The 26803-nt window shown below is 38.5% G+C and overlaps 1 protein-coding gene across 1 annotated transcript; it reads right to left on the bottom strand.

Moving 5' to 3' along the window:
* Positions 1-123: 123 nt before the first annotated feature.
* C2H8orf88 (chromosome 2 C8orf88 homolog) lies at positions 124-26299 on the bottom strand. Its single transcript, XM_059253887.1, has 6 exons — positions 26166-26299; positions 20389-20487; positions 16163-16236; positions 12164-12239; positions 5265-5371; positions 124-538 (listed from the first exon to the last, which is right to left on the bottom strand). The coding sequence occupies exons 2-6, from the start codon at positions 20465-20467 to the stop codon at positions 515-517; spliced, it is 360 nt and encodes a 119-aa protein (XP_059109870.1). The 5' UTR covers positions 20468-20487; positions 26166-26299; the 3' UTR covers positions 124-514.
* Positions 26300-26803: the final 504 nt, after the last annotated feature.

Raw genomic sequence — 26803 nt, 5'->3', positions numbered from 1 at the left:
TTTGAACACCCTGAATCATTCTGAGCCTCTGGAGACATCCTAATGACCTGTTCAGGACTGGTATGAAATCAGTGGGGAAAAGGGACATTAACTTTACAGGCAACAAAAATTATGTACCATATATACATCATAGCAAATACTTTATATTTGAGAATCTTTACAGCTTACATTTCCATTCCATTATTACAAGTGATGAAAAACAAGAATTGCAAGTAGCATGCAAATTATAATACAGTCTTCCCACTTCGCCAACAACATCCCCACTTTTGAGTGTTACTTTCCAAGTTTTGCAGGAACTGCCTGCAAAGCTGAAACTGATTAGAAAAATTCTTTATAGTTTAAAATATCTCTTTTTTCTCATTTTATGAGAAGCCAAATAGCCAACCATCAAAAGTAAAAATAAATTGAATCGTCACAGTCCATTAGTTATTGTTACTAGGTCCACTTCATTTGCAGGTGTCCAAAATATAAAATGAATAATTCTTTATCTTCAAATTCATCTGTTCTTAAAATGCTACTTATAACTTTGGTTGTTTTCCTGTAATATAGAAGAAAGATAATTTATCAATTAGACTAACTGAAAACAGTTTTCACAAATTAGCTTATTCAATCAAATACTATGAATCTACTTCTATGTAAATGCATGTTACTATAGAAACAAAGTAACTGGAACTATCAAATACATTTGTGTTTCAATAAACTTATGTAATCCATTTTTAAATATAGTAAATTGTATTCTAAGTCTGTTGTTCTGTCTCTGTGGTACCTAGTTTTATAAATGCTGTTAATGCATAAAACAAAAGTAAGCAATTCTAATGTATATTTATCCAAAATAAGTTTGTCAAGCTTTTATTAACAAAATAAAGTGTTAATAAATTATTTAAGCTTGGAAATAAAGACTGATTTGTTTTATGAATTTATATTTATTCTTACAGACCAAGAAATTATATGTTCCCTTAATCTTCAAACAGGTGAGAAAATCAAGTATTTAAAACCTTCACCAAATATTCCGTTCTTAAGAGTATTATTTAAAAATTTATTTCCAAGCTGGGCAATGGTGGCGCACATCTTTAGTCCCAGCACTCAGGAGGCAGAGGCAGGTGGATCTCTGTGACTCTGAGTTCAAGGCCAGCCTGTTTACAGAGTAAGTTCCAGGACAGCCAAGACTGTTTCACAAAGAAACCCTGTCTTGAAAAATAAAAAATAAAAATTAAAAAAAAATTTTTTTTTAAAAAAAGCAGTCTATCCTTTGGGCTGGAGAGATGGATCAGAGGTTAAGAGCCCTGGCTGCTCTTCTAGAGGTCCTGAGTTCAATTCCCAGCAATCACATGGTGGCTCACAACCATCTATAATGAGATCTGGTGCCCTCTTCTGGCCTGTATGCATACGTGCAGACAGAATACTGTATATATAATAAATAAATAATTCTTTAAAAAATGTATTTCCTGATTTAATTTGAAAAAATGGCTAATGAGCTAGTGAGATGACTAAGTAGATAAAGGTGCTTGCTGCTAATCCTGAGTTCGATCCCCAGGACCTATATGTGGGAAGAACAGTGACTCCTGCAAAGTTATTTTCTGACTCTATGCTTGTGCAGTGTCAGGCATACACACACATGCACAGTAGATAAAATAAAAATGTGATAAAAAACTGGCTGGAGGCACCTAAGCTGTTAGGGAGTTTCAATTATAGAATATTGATAGAAACAATGAATATAAAACATTTTAACTTATGGCCAAGGAAATCTATTTATTTACAGTGGGGTTTGTATGTGTGTGCCAACTGAAGCACAGATACATATGCATAGATGCCAAATGGGGATGTGAAGAGTCTTGCTCTATGACTTTGCCTTATTCTCTTGAGATATGGTGTTATCACTGAACTTGGAACTCAGCTGACAGTCAGCAACCCCCTATTTCCATATGCATCCACACCTAGCTTTTTATACGGGTTCTGGGGGTTCAAATTCAGGTCTCTATGACTGTGCACCAAGTGCTCCTGTCCAATGAACCATCATCCCAGCCTCATGACTGTGGAAATAGGATGAATTTTCAAGACTTAAAATTCCAAAAAGAGGAAAAGGAGAAAGTATTCTATACCCCATAGTGGAGCTTTTCCAGGCAAACTTACAATGCTGAGTCTCATCTTAAAATTATAATAAGACAACTAAAGGAGATCAAGAGGATACAAATTGGAAAGGAAGAAGTCCAAGTGTCATTATTTGCAGATGGCATGATAGTATTCTTAAGGGACCCCAAAAATTCTACCAGGGAACTCCTACAGCTGATAAACACCTTTAGTGAAAGAACTGGATACAAGATTAATTTTTTTAAAAAATCATTAGCCCTCCTACATACAAATGACCAACAGGCTGAGAAAAAAATCATGGAAACAACACCCTTCACAAAAACCACAAATAATATAAAATATCTTAGAGTAACTACCCAAGGAAATGAAAGACTTATACAACAAAAACTTGAAGTCTTTGAAGGAAGAAATTGAAGAAGATATCAGAAGATAGACAGATCTCCCATGTTCATGGATTTACGGTAGGATTAACATAGTAAAAATGGCCATCTTACCAAAAGCAGTCTACAGATTCAATGCAAACTCCATCAAAATTCCAACACAATTTTTTACAGACCTCGAAAGGACTAACTACACTCAACTTCATATGGAAAAACAAAAACCCAGGATAGCTAAAACAGTGCTGTAAAATGAAAGGACTTCCAGAGGTATCACCATCCCTGACTTCAAACTGTACTGCCGAGCTATGGTAATAAAACCACATGGTATTGGCATAAAAACATACAGGTTCATCAATGGAATCAAATTGAAAACCCAGACATAAATCTATATACTTATGAACACCTGATTTTTTTATAAAGAAGCCATAAATACACAATGGAAAAAAGAATCTTCAATAACTGGATGCCAGCATGTAGAAGAATACGATTATAACCATATCTATTGCCATGCACAAAACTCAAGTCCAAATGGATCAAAGACCTCAACATTAAACCAGATACACTGAATCTGACAGAAGAGAAGGTGGGAATATCCTGGAACGTGCACAGGGAACAACTTCCTGAACAGGACACCAATCGTACAGGCACTAAGAACAACAATCAATAAATGGGACCTTATGAAACTGAAAAGCTTCTGGAAGGCAAAGGACACTGCCAATTGGACAAAATTGGAAAGATTTTCAGCAACTCTACATCTGACAGGGAGCTAATATCAAAAATATATAAATAACTCAAGAAACTAGACATCAACAAACCAAATAATCCAATTAAAAAGTGAACTGCAGATCTCAACAGAGAAATCTCCAGTGGCTGAGAAATGCTTAAAAAAAAATGTTCAACATCCTTAGCCGTCGGGGAAATGCAAATCAAAACAACACTGAGATTCCATCCTACACCTGTCAGAATGGCTGAGATCAAAAACACAAGTGACAGCTCATGCTGGTGAGGATGTGGAGTAAGAGGAACATTCCTCCAGTGCTGGTGGGAGTGCAAACTTGTACAGCACTTTGGAAATCATTATGGTGGTTTCTCAGAACTTGGAGATTGATCTACCTCAAGACCCAGCTATACCACTCTTGGGCATATACCAAAAGGACACTCCATCCTACCACAAGGACACTTGCCTGGTGTTCTTGTGGGCCACCTAACAGTGGGAATGGGGGTACCTCTGACTCTTTTGCCTGCACTTGGGACCCTTTTCCTCCTATTTGGTTGCCTCATCCAGTCTTGATATGAGGGTTAGTATCTAGTCTTATTGTAACTTGTTATGCAATGTTCGGTTGATATCCCTGGGAGGCCTGCTCATTTTTTTAAAGGAAATGGAGAAGTAGTAGATCTGGGGAGAGGAAGGGTGTGCTGGGACTGGGAGGAGGGGATGGGGGAGGGGAACTGTAGTTGGGATGTAATATATGAGAAAAAAATTTGAATGAAAAAAGAAAAAGTGTTACTTTTACCTAAAGCAAATAGTGGTTTTGAGAACAAACAAAAAAGGCAAAAATTAGTAGAGATGAAAAAGAACATAAAAAAAGTTATGGAATGCAAAATGACTGGTAGGCACATTATTTGTATTTTTATATGTTACTTGATTTAATCCTAGCCACACAGAAGTCATCAGCCTCATCTTTAATTACAAAATTGAGGTTCGCCAGGCGGTGGTGGCACACGCCTTTAATCCCAGCACTCGGGATGCAGAGCCAGGTGGATCTCTGTGAGTTCAAGGCCAGCCTGGACTACCAAGTGAGTTCCAGGAAAGGTGCAAAGCTACACAGAGAAACCTTGTCTCGAAAAACCAAAAAAAAAAAAAAAAAAAAAAAATTGAGGTTCAAGGAAAGTTACTGCCCAAGCTTGAACTAGCAATATACAGAGTGAAGCAACAATTTGGTCAGTTGTCTCTACCACAAGTGTGATAGGGAAACCCATGTCCTTTCCTATAAGCATTCAGCAGGGTGCATTATATACTACTGTGTGTATTTTTCTATATTTGGTGGTTTGGCATGGAAACGTAAGGGGCTAAATAGTAAAGTAAAGAGATAACACGAGTGGTCTGTATTTTAAAAAAAGACTAAGTGAACAGAATAGAAGCCTACAAATAGGCCAGGGACACATTACCACACAGTGTCAGGGCACTGCCTTTCTTTAAATATTGCTAGGATGACTAGATATCCACACAGGAAAAAAATTAAAACAACTCCCACTTCATTTTGTTGTAAATAAATTTCAAATTTCAGGTAGATTATAGAAGTTAATTGAAAACTAAGCTAGAACGTTTAGGCTGCAAGATGATATTTTCATAATCTTTCAGCTGAAGAGTTTTAGCATTCAGAAAACAAAAATTATTTTGTTCTATCTCTTAAGTAGAATGATTATTTTATGTTTTTTGTTTTGTTTTGTTTTTTGTTTTTTGGTTTTTTTTTTTTTTGGAGACAGGGTTTCTCTGTGTAGCTTTGCGCCTTTCCTGGAACTCACTTGGTAGCCCAGGCTGGCCTTGAACTGACAGAGATCTGCCTGGCTCTGCCTCCCGAGTGCTGGGATTAAAGGCGTGCGCCACCACCGCCCGGCAGAATGATTATTTTATGATTGATTACATGGGTACATTTAAATTATTGTGCTTTTTGTACTACCATTACCTTACAATACAGAATGTCAAAATTCTTAATCTATAATAATCAAATTAAAAATGTTAAAAACTAACACCTGGGACATAATTGTGCAATAAAAGATCAGCAAATGACTCACTGGTTTTTGAAGTACAATGGGATGATCAGGCAGAAATTCTGGTTTTTTTCTGCAGATGGAAACACTTGAAAGCTTCAACAAGAAATCTCTGCTGTATTTAATTCTCTCTGTAGATAGTAAAATTTAAACATAATTATAAAACAATACTATTCTAGATAACTCTTCGACTTGGTTTAGATGTCTCTAAACTGTCCACTATTTTATTAAATGGCAGGCAGTATCTTTTGAAAAGATAGGGGGGGGGAAGCTTATCAAATTTTCCTTTCACATGGAAAGAAAGACAAGGAAGGGAAAAAAGGAAAGAAGAATCTGATGGAAAAATACGTAATACAGGGCTTACTCAGGTATAGCAAGGTGACCTAATATTATAAAGTGTAACAGCAGCAATATCTGTTGACTATGCCAATGGATATTATTAATATCTATTGTAATATTCAGATCATGCCAAAATGGAACCACGGTGATCCTATCTAATCTCAATCAATACTATAATTTTAATACAATCAAACTAAGTCAAAAACATTTATTATATGCCTATTGTATATCGAGAATTATGCTAGATACTGGTAAAGAGTTCCAAGACAGGGTCCATATCTTTAAGGCAACCAACTATTCAAGTATCTCCCAATTTCTCCTCATAAATCATCCAGAACTATCATCAATATTGACCATATGCTGATGTTGAAAGCAATGGCCATAATATTCTAAAAGAACTAAAAGAAACAAACTGACATATTTCTTATCAATGTGGAGAGAAAATTCCACAGGAATTCTCCTGACACTCTCTCATAAAGGAAAGCAAAGGAATCCACTAGCAGACCTGATCAGCAAGAACTGTTAAAGGAGGTCATTCAAGCTGAAAAGAAATGATCCTAGATGGAAACTTATCTCTTCAAATGCAAGAGCACAAGAAATGATAAACTGGCCAAGTGCAGCAGACTCATGCTCTTTCCTCTAAATTGTATTCAAATGTGTGTCACTGTTAAAGGCTAGAGTTCTAATGTGGTCTGGTGTGTTTCTAAATTATAGATGTATAGAGTGGCCTGCATACATGTCCAGAAATGTACCATCACCATATATTGAAATAGTACAATATTAAAAATAAGTAACAAGGTTAACAAGGTTAGATATTATAATCTCTGAGGTAACCAGAAATCAGGTCAATAAATAAAAATGAAATAAAAAACACAAAACCATCTAAAAGTAGGCAAGAAAAAATAAAATAAAATAAAAATCATCTATTATCAACAGAAACAAATAATAAAATAATAGACCTAAATCCAAGTATATCAACAATCACTTTAAATGTGAATGCTCTAAAAAAACAAGAACTTCTCTTAGGAAGGGCCAGTTAACAAATATTTGACAATCATGGAATCATACAACCTGTTACAACTATTCAATTTTGTGTCATAGCACAAAAGTGGCCCCCAATAATACATAATGAAGAGTGTGGCTCTCTTTCAACAAATTTTGTTTCTAAAAGAAGCATTTGATCCATAAGCCATAGTTTTCTGACTCCTATGAAAAGCGTTGCATAAATGCATACAAGTTGACACCGGGTAAAGAAGGCCTTCTTCTTACTCTGTACTGCCTGCAAATGACACATTAAACAAATATATTTGTGTGGAAGCTATATATACACATATGTGTGTATGTTGTAGATAGATGTGTGTTATATATGTATATGATAGATCATACCAAGACTAGGAATAAGAAATCTGAAGTGGCTAGCTATCTTCTCAAACAAAGAGGTAATTATCATTATGTTCTACATAATGGACTTTTAAAAGACATGAAGCAACTTTAACAGAAATAAATTGGGAAACTTAGACAATAACATCAAGTATTATAAAACCCTCCTTCAGAAAGTAAGAAAATTAAGCGCAAAAATCAGCAGCAATCTCAAGAACATTATTAAATATTTTGTCTAACTAAAATTATAAACATGACACCTAAAAACGTAAGTTCCTTTTTAATATATTTGGTACATGTACAGATAGCACTTATAAGTCAGACCATAAACAAGTCTTAATTAATTAAAGCCTATATAATAACAAATTTAAATTATAAATCTATAATACCTATAAAATCTCAAATTTCTAACAAGTCAAATAATATAGTTCAACATACATTCATAAAATACAATTAAAAATATTTTAAAGTGAACAATTTAAATATAGCATTTAAAATTTGTAGAGTGGGGCTAGAAAGATGGCTCAAAGGTTAAAATCTTTGCTGCTCTTGCAGAGGACTTGGATTCGGTTCCCAGAATCCTCTTGGTGGTACACAATTGTCTGTAACTCCAGGTCCAAGGGATCTGACATCTTCTTCTTGCCTCCACAGGCATCAGGCATACATTTGGTGCCTGATATATATACTCAGGCAAAAAAAATTCATGCACGTAAATTTAAAACGTAAGTCTTTCTCAAATATGTACAATATGGCTGAAACGTAGCTTCAATGGGAACAAATTCTTATTGCATCAAAGGTTTGGGGCAACTCTATTGCTGAAGACATCACATATTTGAGTCATAGAACATGGAGAAATCAAGCTGGTACTGATCTAAAAGCTTCACCCTACTGGCTTGTTTTCATAGTACTGGAAGGTGCTTTGAACATTACGAGAGGAGAAAAGTTAACCATCAATCTTACCTCACTTATCTCACACCTTGGGAGCCATAATAATGACCAGGCTGGCAAGCCATGCCACTGTGGCAGTAGTGCCGTAAACACAACAAACGTTATCAATTACTTTGAGATTGGATTTAAGGCCTGTTCCACAACATGAAACCCACACCTGGCACCATTATCGGGCCAAGGACCTATAGTTGAACAACTCATAGGCCATAAGGGAGAAGTTACTACTTTAAAAAAATTGTTTTTGAAGGACAATACCAATAGACATGCTAACGTCGACAGAGGAAAGCGAACAGGCTTTGACCCTACAGTAAGAACTACTGGTAACTAAGAAATAATACGAGCTGGAGAAGTAAGTAGTCTTCCCAAAGAAGAACATTCCAATCGATTATCAATACCAAGCCGCCATCCCTAAAGTTACTACTTTTATTCTGCTAAGTGAACACAGTATTAAAGTGACTGCTCATGACTTAGATTAATGCATCTCTCAACCTTTATCAGAGAAGCTTCTATTTACTTGATGAACACAGACTCACAACTGGCCATGGTGCAGAGAATAAGACACTGCAGAATGATCAGCCCTAAATGGAACAGACATATTCCAACTCCTCCTCCAAAGGCTCAGAGATCATTGAAGAAGAAGAGGTAGCGGACAGAGTGTAAAAGCCAGAGGCTGTAGACAACTATAAGGAAAGTGTCTTCTAGACACAGAAGGGCAGAAGGGCTCATATGAACTCACAGTGCTTGCTATGACAGCCTGCACAGGACCAATACAAGCCCAAGTCACACCAAATCCCGGCGTGGAGAGGGGGTTGTACATGAAGTCCCTTCCCTAGCCAAGGAGCTCTTGGCAATTGTTAGAAAAATGTTAATCATTTTTCTCCCAGATTATAGCTCCTGGTAAACTGACCACAGTCCAGCAGAATACTACACATCTAAGAATATTGGGGTAGCAGAAATTTGTCTTAATGAGTTTCAAAGAGTAAAAAGACACAGAATTGGATTAGTAGGAAAGTGGAGGGTTGGGGGAGATCTGGAAGGAGTTATGAGAGGGAGATGAGTGTGATCAAAGCACTTTGTACAAAATTCTCAACTAATAACACATGTATGTTTTAAACATATGTAATAAAACATAAAACATATAAAGAAATGTTTTGTTCTGTTTCTGTGTTCTTCTAACAGTATACCTGACTGTAGGTAGTTGAGAAAGAAAAGCAGCTGATCATTATGGTGGCTGAAAAATCCAAACACCATGGCATCTGGGAAGGAAGGAACTGTTGACTTCATCTTAACACGCAAGGAGGCATCTTAGCATAGGAGGCATGAACATGTTAGAGGGACTGGCATTAATCTATTTTAAAGACTAGGTCCCCATTCTTACTATTATAATGGGGAATTGAGCCTCAATAAGAGGTTTGTGGAGACAAATCATATCATTAAGAAAATAAATATATACAAGTAATGACCTAATAAGCTACACTGAAATGCTGGGGTCAAGTGGGGGACAAACTAAACAAACCCAAAGTAAGACAAAGGAATTTACAATCACCAAAGACAAAGCAAAATAATTAAAGACAAAGCTGATTCTTACTATCATCTCAGTAGATTGATTAATCAACAAAAAACAACCTCAAATGGCCACTGTCTAGAAAAAGAATAGAGTTCTTATCAAACATTAATTATAAAATAAAGACATAGGATGAGCAACTTCCTACCAACATTCAACATGATGAAATGGCTATATACATATTTGAACACAGGTTTTAAATTTCCTTGATATGGCCATTTGAAAATTAGAGTCTATTAGAATTACTGCAACTGAAATAATAATGATGAGCTATGAATGTCAAGTACTGTCAAGCAATTCGAGTCACAGATACATCTAGCTATAATGTCACTCTAAAACAGTATGATGAAATTATGCATCTACCTCTTCTATGGTACATCAATCCAACTTCTACTCCAGAGAAATAAAAAAATCCAAACAATAACTTTTTATATAAACAATCAATATCAACAATAATCAAACATTAAAATGCAAAAGGATAAATAAAATGTTGTATAGCCATATAGTGAAATTCCTATCCACCACTTTTCAAGAAAAAACAAAAAACAAAAAAGTAATACACAATAGAAAAAGACAGCAGCTAGTATTCGCTGCTTGAGTGTGGAAATAGGGAATGAGGTAAATGTGCAACAAATGAGTGTGTTTGTGATGGAAGTGCAGCGATTCTTACACAGTTCTGCAGTTTAGCAAGAGGACAGACAATTCACCCACTTAAAATGGTGACTTCTACAATATCTACATTGTATCTTTCGGTAAAGCTCCTAAGGAATAGACTCTCTGAGACGAAAGGATTTGAAATTTGGATAATAAGATGAGGAGGAAGAGACTGGATAGTTGCTGCTTTAAACAGTGCTGTGTAGAAGCAGCTCATAGGATGGGATCAATTCCGTGATGGGAACAGCCAGTGGCTGAAAACTAAGGATTTGTAACTTCACATTGGGCTGTGCTGCCCCAGGAAAAAAAAAAAGAAAAGCTATTAGCAAGGTGAGCATGTGCGCATGGCAGGGAAAGAGTGTTCAGAAAGTAAAAAATGACTAAGGAAATATAAAACACACTAGAGAGCCGATGTTATTAACAACAGACTCAAATAGGGGCTTTAGAAAAGAAACAGAGAGAAAAATGGAGTGGAGAAAAACTACCAAAGAAATGTGCAAAAAAAATTCCACATTGAGGACCCTACCTATAGTATCTTCATATTGAGAAAGTTCACTTTTGTCTCGCTTGTTTCTATAGACTTGCCTTTTCTAGTTGTTTCGTGTAAACGAGAACTTAAGATAGCTCAGATTTTGTGTCTACCTTATTAAAAGCATGCATTTTGAAAGTTCATCTTCAACTGAAATTTTCTATCTAGCCAGACTATCAATCACATGTGAAAGTGGAAAAACGTCATTTTCAAACACCTGTTCAACACCCTTCTTCCTAAATTTTCTGAAGAATGTACTTGAGCAAAGAGAGATGGCGAATGAAGACAAAGTGAAAATTGAGGGAAAACCTGAGTGACATCATGGAAAAGAGCCAAGCTGGGAAAAAGCTGGTTAACACCTGGAAGAATCAACTTTCTCTGAACTCTGTAATTTCACTAAAAACTCAATCTGTTTGACAAGCATTCCCAGGACAAGAGACAGCAGCTGGAACAAACACATACCTTGCTCACTGATTGGAAGACATGGTATTTCAAGATGGTAATATTCCTCCCAAATGATCTATAGATTCAATGCCATCACTACCAAAATTTTAGTGTTGTCTATTACATAAATGGAAAATCTGATCCTAAAAAACATATGGATTTCAATGAACCCCACATAGTTTAAACTACCTTGAAAAAGAACAGCATTAGAGGGTTTATACTTCCAACAATCAAAACTTCCTACAAAGCTACTATAGTATTCAAATGGTGTGGCACCAGCATAGGGTAAAAATATAGGATAAAGGATTAGAACTGAGAGTTCATAAACAAACACCAATGTCTATATCACCTAATTCCCAATAAAGGTTCCAAGGACATTCAATGAGGAAAATGTGTCTTTAATTCTGAATAGCTACATGAAAAAAAAGAAAGAAGCTGGACTCTAATTTCACAATAAATCCATAAATTAACTCAAAATGGATCAAAAGCCCAAAAGTTACAAAAGTATCAAACTCTGAGGGGACCAAGGGTAAATATTCATAATAGGTAAGAGTCTTTTTTTCCCATCTAATCCTAAAACACAGCACCAAAAGAGAAACACTCCAAGTCGGGAGTCATCTAATTAAAATGCTGAGCACTGAAAGAAGGAACTGAGACAATGTGTTCCAGCGCAGGGAAAACACTTGGAAATCAGGTGTCTGGTACCTGATGGGGTTAAACACTAAAAGTGAAGAGGGGCAGGAAAAGGGAGGAGAGGAGAGAGAGGGAGGGAAAGAGAGAATATGTATGTATGTGCATATATATATGTATACTATAAGTCAGTCAAACAAACCACCCAATGAAAATTTTGATAAAATATATAACCTTCCATCTCATTGAAATAACTGTTATTCTGACGTCTCTTTGAGAGCAGAAAAACGAATGTAATTACTAATACAAACAATTCAACCTAAAATATAATAAAATTCTTATGTATAGATAGGTAGGAAAATGACAAAGAGTTAGCTTTATATGAATACTGAGGATACTCTGTGATTAAAGTTGAGAATTTTAGCAAAAGTTTACCTTTTTTAACTGGAGACTGGTGTTGCTGTTGCTCATTAAGACCTTGAGAAAAGGCTTGCATTCCATTTGTCTTACACTGTTGAGTAAGAAAACATACTTTTAAACTTGGGACTGAAACGTTTATATAACATTTCTTTTTACCACCCAGAGGTATTTTGTAAGGCCTAAAATATTAATCACAGAATACTTGGAGCTAACTAATAAACTCCAGCTATAAGTTTGCTTTTTAAAGTGGACAACAGAAAGCTGGTATTCTGCTGCACACTTACAGCTCCAGCACTCAGGAGGCAGAGGTGGGAGGGTTGTGAATTCAAGGTCAGCCTGGTACAGAGGGAGACAGTATTCCAAGTCAATCTCAGCTCACCTATGAGCTGCTCGTGGAGCCGAGGGAGAGGGGGCAGAATTCCCCAAAACAATATAATTATTGCCATTGTCCTTGGTTACCCAACACAACTAGATGGTAAGACTCTGATTCTGAAACCACACATTTGGTTGCCACAAAGGCATCAAACTGGAACTGACCTGAAAACTTCCTCCCCTGTGGCTAGCTTTTATAGTGCCAAAAGATGCTTTGCAGGCTACTGTGGAGCAAATTATGAATGATCTTATGCATTAATAAACCCTGTATGCTATATAATAGTGTCTTTCCAGTTAAGCTGTGGTCAGCAGTGAAACAGTGGCATGCATGTTACCCAGCTAACTAACCACTTAATTCTGTTAAGATTTCAGGCCCATTTCACAGAAGGGAATTCATGCGTGGTTCCGCAAACCTGGTCAAAAGCCCATGGCTTGTGAGGTAATATACTCTACGGGGATAATTTACTACTGTTGCTTTGCTAAATGAACATGTCTAAGTCTTTCCAAATCTTTATGCCTACACTCCTAACTACTCATACTCTCATCCTTGGTCACAGACATATAGCTTTCATCCTGATGATACAGTGATAACTGCTGTGGGATGTTCTGTATGTTAAATGTGTTGCTCTGATTAGTTAATAAATAAAACACTGATTGGCCAGTAGCCAGGCAAGTATAGGCAGGACAAAGAGAGAGGAGAATTCTGGGAAGTGAAAGGCTGAGACAGAGAGACCTGCCAGCCGCCACCATGAAAAGTGAGACGTAAGGTACCGGTAAGCCACAAGCCATGTGGCAACTTATAGACTAATAGATATGGGTTAATTAAAGATATAAGAACTAGATAACAAGAAGCCTGCCACAGCCATACAGTTTGTAAGCAATATAAGTCTCTGTGTGTTTACTCGGTTGGGTCTGAGTGACTTCGGGACTGGTGGGTGAGAGAGACTTGTCCTGACCTTGGGCCAGGCAGGACTGGAGCAAACTCCAGCTGCAGATAACCCCCATGTGCTATGTAAGACTGACTTGCCAGTATTGAGATGTGAATAGTAGTGAAACAGTGGCATGCATGTTCTGCAGTTAACTAACCACATTCTGATAGGATGGGAGTAGTTAATTCAAAGATTCATAACTGGTCAAAGTGAAAGCTGATTCTCATCCCTAAATGGAACACCAGTATCTCTCCCACCCCTCAAGACTCGGGGAATATCCCCAAGGTGGGAGTGAAAACAGTATAAGATATAAAGATGCTGTGAGATGCTTGCTGCTGTGTACGGCATGGCATCGTACACTTGAACTCAGGGAAGCTATGGCTATCTCACAAGACCTGCACACAACTGAGCCCTTAGCGTTCTTGCATGGGGGCAGAGGGGCACATGAGCTCCAGGACCAGATGGAGACTATTGGCTTTAATGGTAGCTGGAAGAGAGGCGGGTATTTTCCTTTAGAGGCTCAGCCACTGGTAAGGTGCTCATGACCCACTAAGTAACTCCACACCCACACACATGCAAGTAACACTAACTATACTCAGTGAGTTATAAAACATACACACACTTTGCACAAATAAACACATGTGAAAAATTCTTTTTCACATCTGAAATTTTAGTGGATGATCATTAAACTCTGAAACAGCCACTTCAAAGCAAGGCCTAACATCAAAGGTAAAATTATACTTTTTCATGCCTATTCACATTAAAATAATCATTATCTAAAATATTTCACACTTGTAAAAAGAATACTTACTCAAAGTTTTGCAAAGTGATTATATGTTCTGTGACATGTCATAATCATACAAAGGTAAACATGATCATCATGTTTACAGTCAAAGTAAAGACCAGATGAGTTTTGTGACAAGCCAAATGCCAGACCAGAGCTAGCTGAAGTGGGCTTTGAAGACTGGTGCTGGTATACACAGCTATGAGGTGTGTACCTAAAGGAGTGCCATTTGCCATACTGATGTTGACTTTTAATGACTAGGAACAAAATATAACCATCTTGTAATTTTTCAATAATATTGTTGATATAACAAAGATGCCAGTTAGTTAGCAATCACCCTAATGAATGTAGTCACTTAAGGAACACAGGGTACCCATGAAATAGGAGCACTGTGGTTTGAATTGGAAATACAAAGAAAAACATGACATCTCTTTTCAGGAACTCACAAATTCCCAAATGTGAAACAACTTTCTCATAGACCATGTTCTTCAAATATTTTCTGTGTATATAAGAACAATATCAAAAGCTAAAATATATTCAAAGGAATATAAAGAAAGAAGTTAACAAGAACAAAATGGGCAATGATGTGAATTGGCAATTCTCTTTGCACATACAAAAACTATATGAGTCAAACTAAACACATGAAAAGATACTCCAATTCTTAGGCCACAGAGATAAAAATTAAAAGCAACACAAGAATTTGCAACCACTTAGGCAAGAAAAAAATGTCTGATAATAACAAGATAAGGACCTTGGTTAGGTGAAAGAGTTCCATGCCCTACATAGAAAATTTACCTCACTGCATAATCTGAGTAGCTAACAGAGCTAAAGGTGAGAACATTGTTTTCTGTTTTATTTTTTTTGTTTGTTTGTTAGTTTGATTTTCCAGACAGGGTTTCTCTGTGTAGCCCTGGCTGTCATGGAACTTGCTCTATCGACCAGGTTGGCCTCAAACTCAGAGATCCACCTGCCTCTGTCTCCCTGCTGGGATTAAAGGTATAAAGGCCTGCACCACCACCTGTGAAAACATTGCTTAACACAGCAATTCTCTTCCTGGTTTTGTTTGTTTATTGTTTTATCACAGAGAATCTTTCAAACTTGAAAAAATGAAAAATGCACTGGAGAGCCATTGTGACATTGGTATAAAACTGAAACAACTATCCATCAAAAGAAAACGGACTCACAATGGGGTCTGTTCGTGTAAGCTGAAGTGTTTTTCTCCATCAGCAGCCATGGAGCTGCTCTGTTTGTTAGACAGTTGCCCAGAATTCCAGTTGTCAACACTTGTGTACCCACAGCTTAATTCTGGATGTATCTGCATCAGGATATCTACTTAGGTTACCAGGAAAGGGACCACCAAGGAAGGGCCGTAGGCCAGAAGGAAAGCTTCACTAGGTATCACTTCATGAATTTAATTTTTCAACACAAACATTGATGTTAAAGAATATTTAAAAAAAATAAAGTAGTTAATTCTATTATGGCAAAAATTGAAAATATATTCATGGAAAAAAATAGCAACCAGGACAGTTAGCTCTGGGGAGGGTAGCAAGAAAAGGGAATTAATTTTAGAGAAATACACAGTCAGTTTTGAATTGTCAGGCTTTTGTTTTTAATTTTTTAAACAAATATAGGAAAAATATTACATTTTAAAATGCTAAGTGAGAAGTATATGGGTGGCATGCAATCATTGATATATGTATGATATATATCTTAACTTTTTTTAAAAAGAGAACAATGCTCTTAACATAAGATCTGGCATACAGCCACTTAGCAATGTCATTTTATAGTCTATAATGTGTGCACATATATTACACACACACACACACACACACACACACACACACACACACACACAAAATCCCTGGATAAGCATGAACTATGCCACTGAGCTACTCCCCAGCTCAATCTGTTATAATCTCTAAGACTTACTCGGCCAACTCCACTTTGTAAGCACTGAGTGCTACATGGATATTCATTCTGAAAGTTAAAAGGGAATACTGGTCCTGTAAGAAGAGGGAAAAACTATTTTAAGTATTCACATGTTCAATAAATGATATACCATAGTCTAAAAGCACACGATTGTGACATCTTTGGCATTGTTACAAAATGCTTATGAAGGTTCATTATCCAACATATATTTACTCCATCCTCTGGCGTCATAGCTTGTTAGGAGAAAGGTAGCAAGCATGAGAAGACTTCACAGTCTAAAAACAAGCTCATAAGTAATGGTTACCATATAATTTCATACAGAGTAACTATACTCTTACTGTGAGCTTTAGAGAAATCACAGGGGTGCCATAGTTGGTTGAGGGTACCAGGAAGGCTTCACAAAGGAAGTAATTTAATCTGCATTTGAGGGAAAAGAAAATTCTTCTAAGGACTTGAGCTGTGCAAAGTGTGCAAATATGTTGTGAAAGCTCAAGATTGATTTTTTTTTAATTTAGCTTTCTATCTAACAAGCCTCCAGTTCACTCTATCTTAAATGTATTATACTTCAATTACAGATCAGGGTCACCTTGCATTCCTTCCCATGCATCTATGTCACAGCCTTAGAGGAAAGGGGTCAGTGAAAATCTGGACCTGCAAAATTGAGATGGGGAAGAGTGCTGACAAAAGCTGATCACAGGAACAAGATCAATGGAATCGAATCAAAGACCCGGATGTAAATCCACACACCTATGGACATCTGATTTTTGACAAAGAAGCCAGAATTATACAATGGAAAAAGATAAAGCATCTTCAACAAATGGTGGATATTGATTACAACAAATAACTGGATGTTTGCATGTAGAAGAATGCAAATAGATCATTATTTATCATTCTGCATAAAATTCAAGACCAAGTGTATCAAAGACCTCAACATAAACCCAGTTAAGCTGAATCTGATGGAAGAGAAAGTGGGGAAGAGCCTTGAATGCATTGGAGAAAACATCCTGAATAGAACACCAGTAGGACAGGCACTGAGATCAACAGTTAATAAATGGCACCTCATGAAACTGAGAAGCTTCTGTAAGGCAAAGGACACTGTCAATAAGACAAAACAGCAGCCTACAGAATGGGAAAAGATCTTCACCAGCCCCATATATGACAAAGAGATGATCTCCAAAATATATAAAGAACTCAAGAAACTACATATAAACAAACCAAATAATCCAGTTAAAAATGGGGCACAGACCTAAACAGAGAATTCTCAAATGGCAGAAGAATGTCAATGGCAAAGAAACAAATGTTCAAAATCCTTAGCCATCAGGGAAATGCAAATCAAAATGACTCTGAGATGCCACCTTACACCCGTCAGAATGGCTAAGATCAAAAACACTGATGACAGCTTATGCTGGAGAGGATGTGGAGCAAGGGAAACACTCCTCCACTGCTGGTGGGAATGCAAGCTTGTACAACCACTTTGGAAATCAATATGGCAGTTTCTTAGAAAATAGGAATCAATCTACCTCAAGACCCAGCTATACCACTCTTGGGCACATGCCTAAATGATGCTCAATCATACCACAAGGATACTTGCTAAACTATGTTTATATCAGCTTTATTTGTAATAGACAGAACCTAGAAATAAGCTCAATGCTCCTCAACCAAAGAATGTATAAAAAATATATATACAATAGAGTATTACTCAGCTGTTAAAAACAATGACATCAGTAAATTTAAAGGCAAATGGATGGAACTAGAAAAAAATCATGCTGAATGAGGTAACCCAAACCCAGAAAGACAGACATGTACTCACTCATAAGTAGATATTAGCTATAAAGTAAAGGATAAACATGTCATAATCCACAGACCCAGAGAGGCTAGGTAACAAGGAGGACCCAAGGGGGAACACATGGATCTCCCTGGGAAGGGGAAACAAAAGAGATCTCCTGGGTGGACTGGGGGTGGGTGGGGATGGGAACTTGAGGGATCTGGTTGGTGGGTGGATGGAGGGGAAGAGAACTAAAAGAGAGGTCTTGATGGAGGGGGAGGGGCATTGTGGGGTCAGGTAGAAATTTTATGCAAGGGAAACTCCCATGAATCTATAAGGATGACCCTAGCTAAGACTCCTAGCAATAGTGGATATGTAGCCTGAACTGGCCATCTCCTATGATCAGATTGGTGACTATCCTAATGATCATCAGAGAGCCTTTATCTAGTAATCGATGGAAACAGATGCAGAGACCCACAGCCAAGCATTAGGCCAAGCTCAGGGAATCCTGCAGAAGGAAGGAAGGAAGGAAGGAAGGAAGGGAGGGAGGGAGGGAGGGAGGGAGGGAGGGAGGGAGGGAGGGAGGGAGGAAGGAAGGAAGGAAGGAAGGAAGGAAGGAAGGAAGGAAGGATTGAAGGAGCCAGAGTGGTCAAGGACATCACAAGAAAACCGACAGAATCAACTAACTGGGCTCATTGGAACTCAGAGTCTGAACCAACAACCAGGGAGCCTGCATGGGACTGACCTAAACCTTCTACATGTGACAGTTGTGTAGCTTGGTCTACTCGTGGGACTCCCTAACAATGGGAGCAGGGACTGTCCCTGATGCTTTGGCTGGCTCTTGGGAACCTACTCCTCATCCTGGTTGCCTTGCCCAGCCTGAATACAAGGGGAGGTGCTTAGTCTTACTCCAACTTGATATGCCATGCTTCGTTGATACCTATGGGAGGCCTGCCCTTTTCTGAACAGAAACAGAAGAGGAATGGATTCGGGGTCGGGGTGGGAGGAGAGGAGGGAAGGAAAACTGCAGTCAGGATGTAAAATAAATTAATAATTTTTTAAAAGCTGATCACAGGAAGGAACAGCTGCCATTCACTCTATGATAAATTGGAAATCTGACTCTACTCAAGAGCTTCCAATTCAGAGGACATGGGATCCATATGCCAATGCTGTTGAACTGGAAGATCCAGTAAGTTACCTGTCTGTGTTAATGCACAACTCTCTTGAAAGGGAGCATGACTACATACTGACCATTTTCTTGGAGGAACCAAGGATGGGAGCAGTTTGGTTACATGTCTACATTTCCTGCTTCATTTTTATAGAAATAAAGGGAATATATTTTTCCTTTATTAAGCAATCCATTAAATCAGTGGGACAAACTAGACTAAAGAAATTTTGAAGTAGTTTATATGTGTGCCACTTAATTTAGACCACAGAAACCATTCTAGCAGCAAGGAATCACATAGTTCAAGATTGTGTCCAAGAACACTTTCGTGAACAGGAAGAAAAACATTTAAGATTGGGAAAGGGTTTACCAGGGATTGAACCTAGGACCTCGCATGTTCCAGGCTCTATGAATTAGTTATATCTCTAGCCAATTTTGTATTCTTTATTAAATGCATTTATTTATTCTGTGTGTGTGTGTGTGTGTGTGTGTATGTGTGTGTGCGCGCCATAGTACACACATATTGGTCAGAGGACAACTTGCAGGAGTCACTTCTCCCTTCTACCATGTTGGTCCCAGGGATCAAAGTTGGGTCTTCAGGCTTGGGGGAAAGCACCTTTATCCACTGCACCATTTTGCCAGCCCCTTGGTTTTATTTTGAAATAGGTTATTACTAAGCTGTCCAATCAGACCTGAATTGGCTCTATGGCCCAAATAAGCCTGGACTTTGCGATCTTACTGCCTTAATGTTTCAGGTCGTTCACAGGCCTCAGCCATGAGTCCTGGCTTACTTACATTGTTATTGTTGTTTGACTTCTGAACAGCTCAAGCATGTCCCCAACTCCTATTGGCATTACATGCACAATGTAATGTTAGCCTCTAAGCATTGTTTGCTACAAAAATGGTCATTTTGTTTCCCGTGTTTTTAAAAGACATTATACAACATGACTACTATGCACTGGCAATAATCACAAGGTACAAATAATTTCTATGGAGGGTGTTTCTCTGACCAGAGACCAGTTAACTATGCAATAAGACATTAAAAGTCAGCTACTCCCAAGTAAGGGCTTATTCTCCCTTCCCTGCCTGATGTGGAAGACTCAGGGTCAGCAGATGCTAATAATCTCTTCATCATTAGAAAGCATTTGTAAACTCTTCCAACAGAAGGGATCATTAATTTTTATTACTTCTTTTAAAATCCACATCAAATAATTACTTATAAATGATTTAACCTTCCAAATACTAATTAGTAGTTAATAAATTAATACTTAAAGAATTAAATACTCCATTACTCACCTGGAGAAGAAGAGAGATGACGAACAGGTCTTGCTGGTTGAAGCGGTTTGCCAATCAATTTTTTGGTTTCCATTGTCATAAAGACCTTGAGGTTCCATACTTTAATAGGGAAAAACACATTTTTATCTTTTAGACAAAATAATAAATACCATTTATACCCTTTCCATATATGTAAACAACAACAATACTGATTTGAAAACATTAAAGTGGAAACACACACGAAACTCATTTAAAATATTCAACCTCTATACAGTCTTCACCACAGTCACACAACAATCCCTCTTTAAGGGATTCCCTCCTTCAATTTATGTGACTCTATTATCTTGTATTGTTTCCTATGTCTTTGGCTGCCTCTTCTAATTGCTTTAACTGATTCCTCTTCTACTCTATAATTATAATACGGATGATTACATTTAGCTTTAGTCCTTTCAGCTAACTCATTGATATTCATATTTACCGCTATCCACATACACATGAAAATAAGATATGATGTATACCTTAGCCTTTATGTATTAAATGCTAGTCCCACTGTTATTTCCATTTCTACATTATCATTGGGATGTCAATTAAACATCTCCAAAATGGAGTGAAGAGCTGTGGTATCAAAAATGTTCTTCTCCTGAATTCTTTAATCACCAACTCCCTTAAACACTCTTTTACTAGACACACCCTCAGTCTGATGGTTTTAGTCACTCTGATCCTGTCCATTTCTCTGCCAAAGATTCCTCATGTATTCTTATCTACTGTCTTAATTTCACAGCCCTGGCAGTCCTTGAACTCTCTCTGTTGACCAGGCTGACCTCAAACTGCCTCTGCTTCCTGAGTGCTAGGATTGAAGCTATGCACCACCACTGTCTGGCCATAGAAGTTCTTAATTGATCTCTCTGACCACCTTTTAAATAGATGTAAATGATTCCCACATGTGACCTTGTGACACCAAGAATATGTCTACATTATAACATTTAGAGGACATTATAGTATACTTTTTCTTCCATACTAGACAAAAGTGGAAAATAGGTTCTTCTTAATGAAGAAACATTAATTCACCCAATATCCTCTGAAAAGTATAAAATATGGATAAAGCAGGCTATTCCTTGAGCAACTAGATAAATATTGCCATCTTTTGAACTGTGATCCTTTTGTATACACCTAAAGTTTAAAAACATAAGCATGTGACTAGTGGTACATGCCTGAAGGCTGTAACCACTACTGCTTGGATAATAAGGCAGAAGAATTGCAAGGCCACCCTAAGCAACTTAACAAGATCCTATGTGAAAAATAAAAAAGTTAAAAATACCTTGGAATATATCTTAAGGGTAGATATATTGCCTACCATGCACAAGGATCTACATTACCTGACACTACCAAAACAAAACAAAAATATTGCCCACCAGTATAATAATAATAGAAGCAGGTTATATCCATGGTATGTATAACAAACCACTTATGTACATATTATTATAAATAACTCTATACCATTCATAGAAGTCAGGAAGAGTGGTATGCCCTGTAATCCTACCACTCAGAAAGCTGAGGCAAGAAGATTGCAAGTTAGAGGCCACACTGGGCCACCTAGTTAAATCCAAAGCCATCCTGAGCTACTTGGCTGTGTCTCAAAATTAATGAATTTTATGTAAGCATGCCTGGATTCATATCATGCCTCTAACACCTACCTATATGACAGTAAATAATAACGTACTCCCTAAGCTTGATGTAAATACTAAATAGTATAACTTACATAAATCACTGAGGAACACTTGTGTTACATAATTCAGTAGAAGTTAACGTGTCATTCTCATTTTATAATTCAGGTATAGACAGAGAACGTAATAATACAAGGTCAGCAGACTAGGAAGTGATGGCTAGGCTTTGCACATGCTAGGGGACAATCTTCGATCCTTCCCACACTTAGGCTAAACTGCTCAGATTCTCAATAAGAAGCCTTTTATGATTTCACAAAACATTTCTGTAACCTCTTCCAACCCAGTACTTATTACACACATTGCAACTACCTATTAATCAATGTTTAAATTTATTGAGAATTTCATACACGTATTCAATGTATATGATCATACCAACCCTCTACTCTCCTCCACTCTCAATCCCCCACCAACTATTGAGCTCCAGTTCTCCCTTTCAGGAACGCATCTAATGTGAGCAACTCCTCTGTGAAGGTGGATATTGACTAAGTTTTTGAATGAATGTTATTCTGTTTCACCGTAGATGCAAATCCAACTATGTATCTAGACTCTTCACTCTACCTGCCGCTCTTCAACCAAAAGCTATTAATCTTTCTGGACCAAAAGCCAGGTGTTGCTTTTCCTCACAGAATATCTTCGAGTCTCAACACATAGCTTAAAGCAAAGCAGTTTTCAATGTTCTGATAAGTAGTCAAAAGTAAAATAATAATAATAATTCGGCTTTCCTTACCTTCCTTCTCCATTGGTCTATTCTTTTTGCTAAAATGTAGCATGTAAATATATTATATGTTTATTTGAATATACCAATAATTGGCTGAGGCCACAGGAACTGTATTTCAATTATCTTTTCATCCTATTATCTACGACATAATTAATTTTAGTAAGTAAACCAAAAAAAACCTTTCTTATTGTAACTAAAATCTCCCAACATCTTCATAGTACATGGCTTCCTAAATTCTGGTGTACAGACCTTGCTTAACTTTAAACGGGTCATTGAAAATTAATTATGATCTTAAGCAAATGGTAAGCCCTACTTACATTTCCTCAAGCATAGATATGATTACTAATTACTGTTTTGTCCTAAGAGATGCTCTCTCTTATTTAAAAGTCTGGACATACATAATTCCAATTTTACAATAACAAGTATATTCCTTCTTAGCCATGCTAACTCATCTCAGAGTTAGTTTTTCCTGAAGTGTGGGGATAAGCCAACCAGTAGCCATCAGTGCCTATCTTGCTTTCTTATATGAACTAGTGCTGTCTTAACGTAGCAATTAGCCTTCTAAACAAATCAATACTGCATTTGTTCATGATACAACACTGATCTAACAGGAAGAAAAAACCCTCAAATATATATTGACTGTTTCCTATACGGAATATTTAAAATAAGGGTCAAAAGCCGTCTAATGTGAATTATTAACTACAATACATATTTCTTCACTTCATGGTCATCCTAACAATTCTGATGAGGACTCTAGTAATACCACACAGCAACTGTCCTCCCTGTTTCCCACATAAAACTAGTGAATCAGAACACAAAAGAATAGAAGACCTTGGCACACAGTTCCTTGTTTTCCATTGCTCAGCTGAAACTGAGCTGTAGACTGTGAAGTCTCTTCCAGCTGCTGAGCAAGGCAAATCCACAGTATTCATACTGGGGAATGTCAAGAGTTGGGAGTCACAGATCTTGCAAAACACTACACAGAAAATGAAGCCCTTTTGGTACCACCTACCTTCCAGTCGATAGTAGAAAAGAGATACCTACGACTTCCCATATATAAATTCACATCAATCAGGAAATTAGAAAATATGGATGCACACATACTTTTTAATGTATGTTTTCTTTTAAAACCAAACTCGGTTTGCACAGACACACTGACATGATAGAGGATGATTTAGAATAGTACACGCTATCATCATTTATTAATTAGAGGGTTAAGTATTTACAAGATAACCACCACACATATCTGAGCTATAGATTCTAATCAAGAGAGGACTCCACAATCCAAAATTCCATTAGTTAAAAATAACAGAAGTTTAGCTGAACTACTAAGGTGCTGTATAAAATAACTTCTGTGTTTAATGCCTGCTTCATCCTAGAGCTTAACAGCTTCCTTGATGCTGCCAGCGCTACCCAGAGTACGCATTTATCTCCTTGACTTTTACAAAGGACAGTAGCTGCAAAAGAAACGATCTTACTGATAACGTTGAGTAGCAAAGGGCAGGCCCTAAGAAGTTTCTCTTTTAGAATGCAAATGTACAGTTTGTGACTTAGACCTCATTATATTTTTAAAAGGTCATTTGGCACAATATCTCAAAAATATTCATTTCTATTAATATATTCCTCAGAATGGTTGCTAAATAAAGTTTCTTTCAAGTTTGAAAAACGTATCCTCTTGAAGGACCAGTTGCTTAGGAGTGAAATCAGTGGACTTATTAGCCCATTAGTGAAGCACCTTGTAGCTATTATTCCACAGGTACCAATACTAACTACATCCTCGGTTTCTTTGTTTTGCAGAAGCTGTCCTCATCAATTCTGAGATTACAAATTAACTAGAATTTTCTAAAATATAGTAGAATAAGCACGTAAACTGAAAAATTTGGATGCAATCTGTATAGAGTATAGATGTTTTAAATTAAAACACCATTTCTTTAGATATTACTACATCCTAAATACCTTACAAATGTTACTTAACACTGAGCTATACATTAACTGTCCAAATGATTAGTCCCACCTTACAGATGACAAACATGAGGTTCAGAAACCCCAGTCTACAGAGTTAGCCAATTCATCAGTCTCCAAAGTTGCTTATTTGTTCAGACATGACTCCACTGTTACATGCAATTATTTTATGTATTGATGAAAAATTAACCAGGAGACGGCACATTCATTTATAAAGCCTTGGTGAATACATTGTATATGCTAACACTTTCCATTTCCTCAATTTACATTTTTTCTTAGACTATTTCATTGCGACGTTTTCCTCATACTAATCATAACTCAGAGTTTAAGATATATAGGGCTGGGTGTGTGGCTCGGGTGGTAAAGTACTCGCCTATCATGTACGAAGCACTGGATTTGATCCCCAGCACTGCAAAAAACCTGGTATGATGGCTCACCCCTATAATCCCAGCACTTGGATCAGGAATTCAAACTCATCCTGGCTTCAGAGTGAATTAGAGACCAGCCACGGCTAGACACTCTGAGTACTAAAATTAAGAGCTCCCCTTTAAATTCTGGGCGTCTTGAGGATAAGGATGTATCTCAGCGGGAAAGTGCTACGCTAGGATGTGTGAGGCCTTGAGATCTATTCCTAGCACCACCAAAATAAGGATGCGGAGTTCTAGTATAATTTAAAAACAAGATCACTTTTATTTACCTTCCGTATATATCCCATGTGAAAACTCGTTAAGATTTAAATTCAATTTCCTACTTCAAAATTCTACACTACAAAGTATTTCTTAAAACCAAACGCTGCTTGGTAAGACAACCAGTCCTGATTAAAAAAAAAAAAAAAATGAAAAGTAAGAAAACAAATACGAACGGGAGATAGAATCTATTACTAGGTAGTTAAAAGAATTTTATATTCCATAAATCTAACTGGCCTATTTGGTTTTTAAAAAATCAAAAACTATCCAACAGTTACCCGCAGCATCTTATTTTCGCACTTTCTCTAAAAACCTCAGGGGGTGGGCGACAAAAAAGCTTTCAGTTGCTGTTGTTTGTTTTTATGTTTTGGATTTTGGTTTTGTCTGTTTTAGTGTCTTTCAATAAAAGACACAGTTTAATGAATCGCTGAGACGAGATGTCCAGGCAACAGGTGTGTGCGGAGCAGTCTGGACCTTCTCACCAGCGGGCACCTGCGGGCGGGCGGGCGGGAGAGCACCGAGGCTCCGGGGCTGTCGGTGCCTCCGCTCCCCGTGCCCGCTCCTCCGCGGTGCCCGCTCCTCCGCGGTGCCCGCTCCCCCGCGGTGCCCGCTCCCCCGCGGTGCCCGCTCCCCCGCGGTGCCCGCTCCTCCGCGGTGCCCGCAGCCCACCCGGCGCCCGGGCTCTGCGGGCGGCCTCCCCTCACCTACCGCCTCAAGACCCGGGAGGGTTTCCGGCGCGGCGTCGCGGCGCTCAGCCCAGACACGGCGGCCGAGCGCCCGGCTGCCGTCGGGGAACGGCTCCCGCCGCGAGTCGGTCGGCTCGCGGCCTGGGGCGCCGCGGCAGCGGGCAGGGGGCGGGGCGCGGGCGCGGGCCCGGGCGGGCGGGCGGGCGGGGCCCCGGGGCCAGGACCGTTAAACCGGCGGAGCGCGTCGGGGGCAGCGCCTGGGGCGGCCGGCGCGGCGCGCGCAGGCGGGGCGGGCGGGCGGGCGAGCGGCGACCTCCTCCTCCTCCGGCAGGTGCGGACCGGCGGGCGGGCGAGCGGGCGGGCGGTGAGCTTGCCCTGGACCGGGCGCGCCCGCATGGACCGCCTCGGGCACCCAAGTCCTCAGCCCACCGTCGCGGGACCGTTAGGCGGGCCGTCTGCGCTGCGTGGAGCCCGAGGGTGGGGTCCCGGCCGCCTCTGTGAGCGAAGCCGCCTCTGTGAGCGAGGCCAACCCAGGGAGGGCCGCGGGGTCCGCGGGTGCCGCGTCTGTGACCCAAGCTCCGGAGCAGGCGCCCCAAGCCTTTTTTCCTGTTTAAAGGGGCTGGCGGCGACTCTGCCTGGTATGTCTTCTGGATTCCAGCT

This window comes from Peromyscus eremicus, chromosome 2 (assembly GCF_949786415.1).
Source record: "Peromyscus eremicus chromosome 2, PerEre_H2_v1, whole genome shotgun sequence".
NCBI lineage: Eukaryota > Metazoa > Chordata > Mammalia > Rodentia > Cricetidae > Peromyscus > Peromyscus eremicus.
The sequence above is the reverse complement of the archived record's forward strand: the minus strand, read 5'-3'. Positions and strand labels throughout refer to the sequence as shown.